General features: G+C 41.6%; 2 protein-coding genes across 2 annotated transcripts; one reads left to right on the top strand and one right to left on the bottom strand.

Annotated features, from left to right (window-relative positions):
- Window positions 1-2,200: 2,200 nt before the first annotated feature.
- On the bottom strand, window positions 2,201-4,359 carry LOC124474470 (homeobox protein Hox-D11a-like). Its single transcript, XM_047030625.1, has 2 exons — window positions 3,404-4,359; window positions 2,201-2,862 (listed from the first exon to the last, which is right to left on the bottom strand). Exons 1-2 carry the CDS (start codon window positions 3,999-4,001, stop codon window positions 2,630-2,632), a joined length of 831 nt encoding a protein of 276 aa, XP_046886581.1. The 5' UTR covers window positions 4,002-4,359; the 3' UTR covers window positions 2,201-2,629.
- Window positions 4,360-11,535: 7,176 nt separating this feature from the next.
- On the top strand, window positions 11,536-13,022 carry LOC124474911 (homeobox even-skipped homolog protein 2-like). The gene is made up of 3 exons (XM_047031375.1): window positions 11,536-11,758; window positions 12,018-12,226; window positions 12,483-13,022. The coding sequence occupies exons 1-3, from the start codon at window positions 11,536-11,538 to the stop codon at window positions 13,020-13,022; spliced, it is 972 nt and encodes a 323-aa protein (XP_046887331.1).
- The last annotated feature ends 426 nt before the right edge of the window (window positions 13,023-13,448 follow it).

Genomic DNA, 13,448 nt, shown 5'->3' with positions numbered 1-13,448 from the left:
AGTGTAGGCTCTGAACTGTGGTTGTACCATTAGGCGTCCATGTTTCAAGGTTGTTGTTTTTTTACGGCAAAATTCTTTAAGTAACTCCGCTCTATAGTGAGGACAAGAACATTAGCATTTAGGCAGCTGGAAAAAGATCCATGATCTGTAGCCACGGCAAAAACGAAGAAATAACTCCATAAAATAAACAAAATGATATACGTTCTTGTTATTGTCTTCATAATGTAGCCTATATGCTAGGACGATTATGTATGTCATGTGCATGAATGTATTTTTTTTTCTTCATTTTAAATGGAGATGGATCAATAGATTGAAATCCGAGAGTAACATTGATTCTACCAACCAATGCATTAAAACAACATATCTATCTTCGGGGTTGGCTCTTTTTGTGTCGCTGTCGACCAAGGATTAAACCGTGTAGAGACATGGTCGAAAAAGGTGATCTTATTCCAGTCATGAACGATGCAATCTTTGAAACAGATAACATCGTCAAATGTAAAATCACATCCAAATTGTATAGGCTCGTCCTACTAAACACAAGTTGTGTGTTTCTGGTTAAACTTTGTTCATTCTCAAACCTTTCACAGCCTCTACCAAATGTATTCTGTCGTATTTAGTGTTCATGGTTATACTTTAGACTGGACTGGAGACGGGATACACAGAAACAGAAGAAAAACATGCTCTCATGATCCGATACTGTCCTGCAGCCTCGCAGCTGGCCCTTTTGGTCGAGCAGCAGACGACTGGGTTGAAACTCATATACCTTAAATATTCACAATAACACGATAACCATACAACGCTGTCTGACAATGGAGCTCTTTGCTTGCCTTCATCTCTTGTAGCTGGAAAACAAGATCTGGGCCTTCTTGGTATCATGTCTTGTTTTGCTGGCACCCTCTTGTGGCAAGATTGCAACATTCCGTAGCAGCGCTGTATAACCAGGCTATCCCATCAACAATCAATTGTCCAAGCAATCAAATATTTCCGTTCATATCAACCGTGTAATCTATTATTATTAGGGTAATAATTTTGACCATTCATGTTATTTGAATAAATATAGCCAATATTATCTAGGCCTATGTAAAACGCATGGTTGTCACCAACTGATATAGGCTATATATCAGTTGGGCTATACTAGGCTATATATAGGCTAGTATAGGCTATTATATTACTAAAATATCTGTTCAAATCATTTCAACCTCTTTCAACCTATATTAATATCTAGTAATTTCAAAACAATCATAATGGAAAAAAGTGTGTGAAAAGTGAATGTTTGGAACGATAGTTTCTTTTCTTATCAATTCCCATTGCTGTGTGTTTCTAAAGGATCAGCATTATCGGATGAAACGGAAGAAAATTACTCGATTAGATTTTGTGAATGAGAACAAAACGACACAACCAGACGGCAAGGAGGACCAGCAGAAGTTCGTACCGTGCACCTTTTTGCGGTTCAACAAAAATCTCTCCTTGGAAAGGAATTGAGAGCGAACCTCAGCTGTTTTCACGGAGCTAATATGAGATCATTCATAAGTTCAAAAATAGTAAAGGCTAAATGTTGGGCTATCAACACAGGGCTATCTAAAACTAGTCTGGTTTTGAGGTGGCTGGTTATAGGTTACTTAAAACACTCTACCGCTCCAATTGACCACTTGATCATTGACCAGATGCAGTGTAGTTAAAGTGGTTTGCGTTCACTGCGTTGTAGGCCTACACCATGGGGTAGATCTATGTTCTCTGTTGCTCAAATGCCCCGTGGAAACCTATACTCTGAAAAAAAAGCAATAATGGATGGTTTCACCTTCTATCCGTTTTCTTTGCGCGTAAAAGTGCATTTGAAGAAACCAGACGGCCTGAATAGCCCCAATTTAGACGTTTACAGCCGCCCTTACTGGATTGTCTAGACGGTTCAAGGTTTCCTAAATAGCCTTGGACTCACAGCCTATAGTGTGCAGGAAAACAAAGCCTCCTTCAGACCTTTTAACCAGTCCGTTATTCTCTCCAGATTGGTGCCTAAATAAAACGTTTATCAATTAATTTATCAATGTTTTCTTGTTAATAGATAGTCTCTCTGAGATCCCATTCAAACGCCCCTCTTTAACTCAAGAAACATATCCGCTGTTGATTTGCATTGGTTTGGTTTTATTCAATCCTTCCATACTATATCACATGCGGACCACAAAAGAAAGGACCAGATATGCCTATAATTAAATTGCATGTAGCCTATATGATTGTAGCCTACACTGGAGGTGCTCTCCGCCGGAACGCGCTGAAGCATCAAAGCTAACCAAAGAGAACAAAAACGAAATAAATAAAACAAGAACGATGCAACCTTTTAGTCACACCGAACTGAACAAAAACAGATTGTCAAGATAATATATCTCCAAAGAACCACTGAACATACATTTTTGCGAGGTTGTGATTGTTGAGGTATAAAGATACAGCATATGCTTATTAAAGATGCTTTGTAGGTAACACGTAGGCTAATTCCATACATTTGCATAGTTTGCTGCTGTTGCAGCTATTATTGCAATGATCTATTTACAGTTCTTCTCGCCTTATCATGTGTCAGTGTAAGAGCCCCTGTCCCGTCAGTCAGAAGGACTAGCGTATTGTTTCAGCTCCACCTCGGTTAGAAAAGAGGGTTCCCATTGAAATACTGAAGCCGGTCTCGATTTAGCTTCTTCTCCTTCATCCTCCTGTTCTGGAACCAGATTTTGACCTGTCTGTCTGAGAGGTTCAGCATACGGGACAGCTGCAACCTCTTCTCTTTGTTGATGTAAACGTTGAAAAAGAATTCTCGTTCAAGTTCTCGGATCTGGTATTTGGTGTAAGGACATCTTTTTTTTCTTGACTTCGACGAGTCTGGACAGAAACAGAAAACAAAAAGTTTTACTGCATTGAGAACGCCACACACATACACGCACATACACACAAATAAATTTAATTTCTGCAGATAGAACTCATGCACAAAAACAACAAACACGTTATTTGTTTGAAACTATATACTCTTTAGAAAAATATTCCACACCCTACTCACCACCTACTCTAACAGTAGGCTACAGTAAACTAATGAATTAACTTTCTATGGGTTATGTTGGTCTACAAGTTACAAGATACACCCCATGAATCAGCATAACAGGGTGATTTCAGACACTCTGCTTGAAACATTTTACTGATAATATCTGAGTTAAACTTGGTACAGATGTTATTAGTATCTTCTTATTTCTATGGCGAAACATTGACCAACTCCCTAAAGTCCAACAAACCCAGTTTTTCCTCGTAAACATTTTAACAACATGGCTGCTCATCTGATAAGCTGTGTAAAAGGTTTGCATGCTTATAAAGAGACACATAAAACCACATGCAAATAACCGATAACATATTTAGTCCAGAGTTTACATACCAGATCCGCCGGTTCTTTCCTCTGTGTAATCAGACAAAGGCGACTCCTCGGCCTTATTTAACTCCTGGTGCTCCGCCGTGGAGTCTAAAGACGGTTTACTAGTGGACTCCACTCCGGTTGGACTCGAGCTGTTTTTGCCATTGGAATGACTCGGTGGTCTTTCGGCGCTGGCAGCCTCGAAAAACTGGTCAAATCCAGAAGGCAAAACGCCATTCCTACCAACATTGGAGAGGAAATTGCAGGACGAATTTGTCCCGCCGTGATGTGGGTACACCGCGTCGTTTTTGAAAATCATGTCTGTCCGCCCTGAAGACGAGAAAATGTCTCTTTGCATGAGCTCCTCCGCTGAATAGTAAGAGGGGTAATTGCTTCGGTAATGCCATTTGCTTGGATGTTCAAGACCATAGTCCCTGTAAGACATTTCTCGCACAGGCTGCACTTGAGCTATGTTAGAGGAATAAGGAAAATTCATTTGGCACGCGTTACTCTGTGGTATAAACGGTGAAACGGACGAAAAATCTGGTCCCGAGACATAGTATGTGCAATTTGGCAAATACATATTTGACGTACTGTTGCCACGTTCATCATACTCCGTCATATCTCCTAACAGCGAGGTCTATGAATTGCAACCGTGGAGTGCTAAACTTTATCTTTCTATTGCAGGCTTGTGGATAGAATCCGCGAGGGAGGGAAATTAGAAACGAAAGAGAACGTGCAATTCATCTTAATCGATTCTTGAGGTAATTGTGTCATGTGATCCGGTAAAGGAATGACCATCTATCAATATCAGCCATTAGGATCTATCTAGAGATATCGACTCGAGATATGAGTGCGCGTCTCTCCATTGGTTAGTTGTGGTCTAGTCTTGTCGAGCAGCTCCACATACCCTCTGCGAGCCAGGCAGGAGCAATCGCTGGCTCGTGTGATCAGAGCTGAATCTGTCTTACATCAACCACACAGGCGTGCTTTAATGAACACGAGTGTGCACATAACTGGGGATTAAAAGAAAAGCACAGATTCCCATAGGCTACAGTTTTTGAGACTCTTAACTATTAATTCATGCGCCTTTTTGACAGGTGTTGCTGTAGTGAGCATGGTTTACCGTCTGTCATTTCGCCAACAAATAGCTATGACTGAAGTTTTGCACTCACACGGAAACTTCATAACGACATTCATTCCAGTGGTTTTGAATCTATACGCACGACGCACAGGGATACATTCATGTAGTCAGTTCACACATTCATATAAAACCAGAAACAACAAAACAGCCACAGCCTAAATAGCCTAACATAGGCCTACATTTAAGTTTCAAATGCTAAAATTCCTATTTAAAATATATTCACATCGTCTAATGGGAAAATGTGACACAAAAAAAGAGTTAACTCTTTGCAGACTTCACTGAAGTAAAAGATTAAGTACAAATTAATTCATTAGGAGTAGGGGCTGTCTCGTATTTCACAAATGTCCTCAAAAACAACCTCAAACCAAAATCATTACATCATGTGTTATTTTATTTACCGTATAAGACGCATTTCTGTCCCGGACAAAATGTAATCCTTAAAAAAAAAACAGAAACCCAAACAATTCTGGGCAAACCCAGCGTCCGGTGTGATGTCCATCTGTTCTCAATGCGGCGGAGCTGCACTTCACACAGCCAAGTCTAAAACATCTTCTCTGGTGTTGAACATCCTGTGGTCTGGGGCTCTGACTGTCCGGCCAGCTCCAATAACTCAGCGCCCATCACTTTAGTGACCCAGACAAAAGGAAGCGTCGAGGTGAAGTGTACATGCACACTGATTATGCTAGCTAAGATACATCCGCGCCTTTATTTGAACCGAGCTGGAATGTGTTGGTTTTAACAGACAACTGAGGGGATGGATGTTTAGGAAACAAACAATACATTTTCTCAGTGTTTCTGTTGGTGTGAGGGATAGAGCATAACGGTGTACCGTTTACAGAAAGGCACAAAAATGTATAGGCTGTATGGGTTCAAACAGGCGTTGACAAACTAAGCTTATTTATTCTAGATATGTTAATTTCTCCCTAAACAGAGAAATGTTGCTATGTTCTGTAAATTGAGAGAGAAAAAATACATTGTCTTGAGTGCATCTCTACTCAAACAAAGTAATTTTCCTTAATCATTGAATGACTTTGATATAAATATCTATCAGCAAAGATCCATCAAATCGAAATTGAAGAGCCAGCCTCGTGCATTTTTGTTGTCTTATTACCTGTAACTTTATGTTATTAACACACAATAGAAATATATCAACATTGCCTCTGTGTAAATTGTAAAGAAAAAGTGCGTTTTGAAATCTTTGTGGCTGAGAATCTGCCTCAATGTTTGACATATTAAAGCAACGTCTGATTAGTAGGGGATGTGCCAGGCCTATATTTATTCTTAATCACACAATTATATTAAAAACGGATTCATTTGTTTACAAGCAATTCTCAGAGGTATTCACACGCTGCCATTTGGGCCTATATTCTGTTTTATTACCGAATACAAGCTATAAGCACTGAGAAAAGACATGGGAAAGCTCCCATTTATTTCTGACTAAGCTATTAATTGTATTAATTCTATGACCCTGCATCCAGACCGTATTACTCTTTCCCACCGGCACACATTTCCCTCTGGTCTGACAGTTTAGTTTTATACCATGTTATTTTTGTGTGCACAACACAAGCGTAATGTAATACAAGTTTTGAATTCGATGTTGCATGTCTGTATTTTTTACTGCAGTAGGCCAAAGTGTCCCACTAAAATATTGCACATTTACCATCATGCGTAACAAATGCGAAACCTTCTCTTTGTGATGTGTGGGAACGACCTTGGGTGTGCACACCTTTCAACTTTTAAACAGTGTTCTTTTCTGGCTTTTATCAAAAATGGAATATCTATTTAGTGCATTTTCAATGTATAAATACAACATATTTGTCTCTGATTATACACTTTGGTTGGCTTATATTGTCTCTTTGGTGTTGTGTTAGCCTTATTTGGCTGCGTGTAGCCTGCAATGGGCTGCAGAAAGTCAAAGTTAGCACACATTCTCATTTTATACCTCTAACATGTGTAAAACAAATAAATACAACAACAAGCGCAGTCTTGTTCCGTATTCTCATAAATATTACTTTGTAATGTTATTTTATCAATTGCTTTATTTTATTTGTGCTGCTGATCAACATATCGCACAGCATGGATGGCAATGGCAAAACAATGGCAAGACCCAGGTCCAGGGTCGGCCTTTCTCCGGACACATCAGTGGTGTGTCCGGAGCCTACGCTGTTTCTGAAGATAACATCAGAATGTGTCTGCTGGCTACAATAAAAAGCTGCTTCCTGTCCGAAGTTTCTAAAGAGCTCATACCAATAAACTGCGGACAAACTGTTGTTGTTGACGTTCTAGGACCGTCACGTGATGTCTGATAGGACAATTCCGTCCTGAAACAGAAGGCCAAAGGCACGGACGTCAACTTGCACTGTTGATTGTTAGAGACGTTTTCTTTAAAGGAGAATACTATATTCAATATGTTTTTGTAACATTCTACCCTTATGTGGTGTTCTGTGGGACCCATTTTCATGTTTTTAAATGTTCAAACAATCTTTGTTAAATGTTTAAAATAAGCTAAAATGAAATATTTTTCCACCTGGTACTCATAGTCTAGGAATATTTGGTAAAGAACATGTAAAAGAACACCCCCCTCACACACATTTATTTGACTACATATACTATTTTGAGGCGTTTCGGGTTGGGGTTATGGCCCGGACTCGGGGGTAGTTAAAACGTGTGTAGGTTAAGTCAAAATATAAATTCACTCTGCGTTCCTCTTCCTAGGTTTTCTGTTTCAATAAAGAATCAACAACCTGCCTGTCTTCTTGCCTAGATGTCTCTTGATTTTGTCGAAGTATTTATTCTTGTGGTGTCTGAAACAAAAATGGCTGGCGGGATCATTGTAAAATATTTACGTCTACTGTTTTCCACTGCCCCCACAGGGGGAAAATATAGAATTTTAAGCACAGCATGAGTTGTAAATACACCTAGGTATATAGTGATTAATAGTTAAGTCTAAAAACGGCACTGGTCAGTCTGCTGAGTAGCCTAAACTAGTTTAGTATAAGAGACGTTGGCCTAAATATAGGCTACATAGTAGCCCGTCTTTTAAAATATATGTGCCCACTATCAGCCTTGGTCTGCTGGGTAAACAGGCATGGTGTTTCAGAATATCTTGATTAATATGTTTACTGCTGCCTTTCCCGGCAGGTTGTGGTGAAGTCTCTTATGGGTTCATGGTCTGCATTTTAAAGCATTACCATACAAGTCTGGAAAACGAACATTCACAAACCACAGCGTTGTCTCTATTAGAGTATGAAAAGTGTGTAATGTGCATGTGTTTGTGAAGTAACCATAGGCTATATCTTGGCTTGAAAAAGTCAAGGTCAAACTGTTTTGATCCAACTGACGTTTCTTTCTCAGTTGACGGCTTATTAAAATGTCACTGCTTTTACACAGGTCTGGTTGGCCAAATTAGGTTATACTGTCATCTGTAAAGCATAGAGGCCATAGCCTACACGAGTTGTTGTTTCTTATTGAACTAACTGACAAGATGTTTATGCTGAGGTTCAACATTAAAGCACAGTCATTGATTTAAAGCTAAATACAGTTAACCTTTTGCATTATTGACCTGAAAAATAAACCTGCAGAGTAGTGCGGACGACAAGGGAGAATTGTTAACGGTATTTGAAAATAGATTACTGTCTAATTAAATCGAGCAGTTCATAAAATTATAGTCCAGGCTTAAACCTGTTCAAAGACACAAGGAATTGTAGCCTATCGTTTTATCAGTTTTGCTTACTGAATAAAGCATTCTGGTTCACTTCAAATAGAACATTTTACACCCCGATTCCCATCACATAGCCTATAGGCTATGCAATGGTTACGCATGCTGCCAACCAAGATAAACGAAGAAGTCTGAGTCACTTTTGATGAATTTCGTTGCAAACACGGTTTAACTTACATAATGACTTACCTTTATGTTTTTTAAAGTGTTACAACTCTTTAGGCATCTGAAAGCACCAGCCAAAAATATCTCCATCCCTTCTTGATTAGGCTACCCGTCGAAGTTTAGCTATAGCATGAGGTTCAAATTCAAATACACGTCAGCACAGCTATGCTGCGAAAAACGTATCGTCTTATTTACAAACAATGTAGCCTATTCGTTTTTGATCATCGTTATTATATCTATGCCTCATAGAAGTAGCCTATTTTAAAATTTTAAATCAACTTTATACTAGGCCATATAGTCTAGGCCGTGGGGTTGCGTTTAAGGCTACTTAACCATATTGAAATGAACGCATAGGCTATCAAACACGAATTCATAAACATGTTTAGGCTACACCTGCTGAACGTATTTTCTCCCAAATATCAATTGGAGGGATTTATTCAATTAGGCATGTAGCAAGCCTATTACAATTAAGGTAGCCTATAGCCTAATTAAAATGAGTTTAATGGCAGAGCTGCAGATGAGAGACCAGTTTGACACCACGTAAAAAATACACATTGCATAGCTTTTTTAAAGCTTTGAAATATTTAGCCTAAATGTTTCATAACAAAGGCTAAGTGTTTGCTATTATGAAAAACATCTAGGCTTTAATCACGTTTCCTTGGGCCTATTTGTTTAGTTATGCAAGTAACTTAACGAATAGGCTACTTGGCTATTTCTGAGGTCGTTCACATTTGTTACATTAGAAAGCCCACGATGTTTTCTAAATTGTAGCCTACAAAATTATTAAATAAAAAGGGCAGTATGGTTGGTTACTAGCCCAAAACACTGTTCAATCAGGAGATTTAGATTAACTTCTATATGAGGAGGTTAAAACAAATCCATTTGTAAATTGTTTTCATTTTATAACCCATCCACATGGTTTTATCAGAATTAGCCTACAGGATGATTTCTAAGGATATTAGGCTCGACATGCCAAACACATCAACATCGGAAACAATAGGCCCCTAGTAGGCTATTGCTTAGCCTTCACGTAAATGTCTTACGAGACAACTATTCGGTTGCAAGAAACGATAAAGTTTCACAAATAGGGCCTACATTAATTTGCTAACAGTAAAGTTATAGTTATTTGCATGAGATGACTGTTTAATCCAAATAATATCAGTTGGAATTTAGACAGTATCCTAAACTGGGTGATGCATTAAGGACGGGAATCTGTTTTGGCAGAAAGTCTCTTTTTTGCATGACACCGGAGGATTATGGCACATTTCTGAGGAGAAGTAGCCTATAAATGAGCCAGTGTCTCGGGAAACTATGGGGAGGCAAGATTAAGGACATTTATGATAGGCTATCTATACATTTGTTGAGGTGATTTATTTTGCAATTATCCTTATGACTACGATTTTACCTGATCTGTATCCAGTGCTTTTAAACAGTTTACCGCGGACGGGAATCACTTTTTTGGGGGCAGATAGTTACCTTTGATCTGAATTAGCTAGCTCTGGCACATCGGCTACCTAATATCCAGTCTTCGGAAGCAGTTGATACATTTGCAGTGCACCGTTAAGGTTGAAAAGACCCAGTAGCCTGACACCTGGTCCCCCTCTGGTGCCCGTCCCTCACACAGCCCTCCGTAAGCCAGACCCAATGCGGCCAGCCTGGGGAGAGTGAATCGAGTTCCGTTCTCCACCTCTGTTTCAAAGGTTGTGTATGTATGTGTGTGTGTGTGTGTGTGTGTGTGTGTGTGTGTGTGTGTGAGAGAGAGAGAGAGAGAGAGAGAGAGAGAGAGAGAGAGAGAGAGAGAGAGAGAGAGAGAGAGAGAGAGAGAGAGTGGTGGAGGTGGATGGTGGTGAGGGGGGTTGCATTCCAGAGAAGTGGATGGCGGTGGGATGAAAGACCACTCCTCACACATGTGGACGATATGCGTCCCCAGCAACATTCACGGTCATGGTTTTGATACGTCATGTCCATGGCGTTTTAGTCCGAGCTGCAAAGTCCGCAAGTGTTTATGCGGTGAACAAACACTAACTGAGTGGAGTTGACACGCCATCTAGTGGTAAAGGAGGGGACACTTTGCTGTCTGCGAAGGCCCTTCTAATCTTCTTGACACAGAATTCTGACGAATTGAGAAAGTAAATGAATAGAGTAGAGGGGGTTAAAAGGAAGGATGGAAGACAGCACTTTATGAAGAAGGATGAGAGAGAGACGTTAAGGAAGCAAGGAAGTGAGCTATGAAGTTTCAGATTGCTTCAACGCAAGACCACTAGATGGTGCCAACAGTCCAACACACTGCCGGTCTGACAGAACTATCTCTGAGCCAAGATCTACTTGACTACTTGTAGTTAACCCTAACCCTGTTCAAGGAGATTGCATTTAGGGCTCAAGATGGACACCAGTTCCCTGGATAGCATGTAGGGCCATGCATGTCTGTCCGACTCTGTAACAGCTAACAAAAACCGGCGCTCAGCAGAAAAACTTTTTTTTCAGAGAGCAGAAACCCAGTATCCTTGCATGGAGCAAAAGGTTGGTTCTAGACATCGTCACGGACGCGGACATGTGTTGTTGTTGTATTTTTTTTGTTGTGTTTTTTGGGGGGGCGGGGGGGGGGGGGGGGAGGCAGTAGCTGATGCGAGCGACTGTGGATCAGATCCCCATAATTAGGAAGGGAGGAGGAGAGGAGATAGCTGGGCTTTAATTCATAACCTGCCTGTCAACTCGGCGCTATAGTGGCCAGACTTGAGAGAGGAGGGAAGGCACAGTGATGTGCTGGTGAGGAGAGAGGAAAAGAAGAATCATATCTTGCAGTTTATGCCTGCAGGCCAATCATGTACATCTAGGGATCTCTGAATGTGTATTTTCGTGGATTAGAAAGCAATCCTTTCTGGAACTTTGAGATGCAGAATCTGGGTCTGGAGAAGTCACCCAAAATCAAAATTCAATAGACTTGGGGGTAAAGCCTTAATTCTGTGAGCTGAGTCAGTCGTTCCAAGCAGCCTGATGGATAGCGCGCAGAAGGAGCTTGGCCTGATGGAGCAAGCCAGGCTTCACAGCTCCATTGGCGGGAAACGTCCCACTTGCCTCTTAAAGCCCCGGGAACACCCATTGTTAGGAACGCACGAAAGCCTCAACCCCATGGTTTCCAGTGGACATGTCAGTCTAACCGCTGAGTTTGGAATCAAGAGACTTTTAAGCCCGTTTCACACAGGAGATGTGGACGCTCGTGTGGAGATAACATCGTCCACTGACCTGACGAGGAGTGTGAAGTCGGAGCTGTCTCTGGAGTCAGACGCTGACAGCTTTGTGGAGGTTGGTTGTCCTCAGTCACCGGACAGCCGCAGCTCGCCAGAAGTTGGAGGTAGCCTTTACATGTTTCTATAATTGGAGTCTGAAATAAACCCAATATAACCTAGAGTTTACGGTATGTGATTGATGAAATATGTTTTGCCTGTTCAGAATCAGGAAATAGTAATAGTCAACATGTGCAGGTTTACAGGTAAACGTTTCCTAAATATTGGTCTGTTAGAGTGTGTACGCATTATACTTGGAAAATGTGTATGTGTCTCCTTGCTCTTCATATATACTATAAAAGCTATTCTTTTGTTTTTTTCTCTCAGGGTTCTCTCACAGCAGTTCTGAATCCCTACACACCACAAGCACATCCTTTAACGGCTGTTTGAGCTCGGAAGTCAGACGGTACCGTACAGCTTTCACCAGAGAGCAGATTGTGCGACTGGAGAAGGAGTTCCGCAGGGAGAGTTATGTTTCCAGACCAAGAAGGTGTGAGCTGTCCTCCGCTCTCAATCTGCCCGAGACAACGATTAAGGTGCTTCCAGACGTCCGGTGGGGGGGGGGCTTGACAATTTCATTTCTAACAAAAATGTCACTGAACAAACGAGTAGCCTAATTTCCAAATTGATTAGACAGAAGAGAATGCATTGGACCCCACACGGTGTCCAAATCATCAAAGTAGAGAAGTTTTGAGGAAGCTATATGACTTCTGTCCATTTGGCTGAAGCCTAAACAGCATCATACTGTTTCCATAGACCCTCAGGTGTAACTCTGTTGTTGTCATCTTTCAGGTGTGGTTTCAGAACCGGCGAATGAAGGACAAGCGTCAGCGCGTGGCCATGTCCTGGCCTCATCCGTCTGACCCAAGCTTCTACACATACATGCTTGCCGGCGGCATAACGTTCCCATTCCAGCCTCACCTGCCTCTTCCCTATTTCCCACACCTGGGCATGACTGGGGCTGTAACACCAATACACCCACTGGACTCTTTCCATGCACTACCGCACCCTTACTCGCGCCCGGAACTTCTCGGTAGCCTCCAGCATCCCAGTTTCCACCAGTCTCACAGAGGACTCGAGAGATGCATCCCAGCAGTGTCTGAAGTGGCCAGTGTGCCATTAAACCACCACAGGCCATGCTTGTGTCTTGGCTGCTACAGTAGTAGCCCTGGCCCTGGCCTCCTACACAAAAGGAGCAGCAGCTCAGAGTTCACATGCCCAGTAGCAAACCAGCAGTCAGATGCCAGATCTCTCTACTCTGCGGCTGTCCTCAGTACGTCATCGCAGGTCCCGAAAGAGGAGTCCCCGCTTACCAGAAAGGGATTTCTGTAAGCTGCCACATCAACCACCCTTATTAAGCCATTGCCAAGCATATATTTTCTGTCAATCCGTTTTGATGCTGCTCCTCTCTTTTGTGTTGAATTTAACCGTACGGTCTCTCATGGGAACACACGGCGGAGCCGCAAGCGGAAAGAAAGGAGTAGGAGCTTCACGTTGAGCAGCTCACACAGGGACAGACCAATTAGAGACGTCATGTAAGGGCCCACAATGTTCAGCTTTGGCATGCTGGTCTGGAAACACCAGGGCACTCAGACAGACATGTGACTGACACCTCCAGGGGCATCCTGTCATGACAACCCACGCGGGACATCATTAGGCCGCCGAGTGATTGCATTTCCATAGAAAAGATATGCAATTGCGCCTTTTAACCCTAAGAATCTCAAACACATGCACACAAACTGTAGAGGCTATAACTGT

This window comes from Hypomesus transpacificus, chromosome 12, assembly GCF_021917145.1.
Source record: "Hypomesus transpacificus isolate Combined female chromosome 12, fHypTra1, whole genome shotgun sequence".
NCBI classification, from domain to species: domain Eukaryota; kingdom Metazoa; phylum Chordata; class Actinopteri; order Osmeriformes; family Osmeridae; genus Hypomesus; species Hypomesus transpacificus.
The sequence above is the reverse complement of the archived record's forward strand: the minus strand, read 5'-3'. Positions and strand labels throughout refer to the sequence as shown.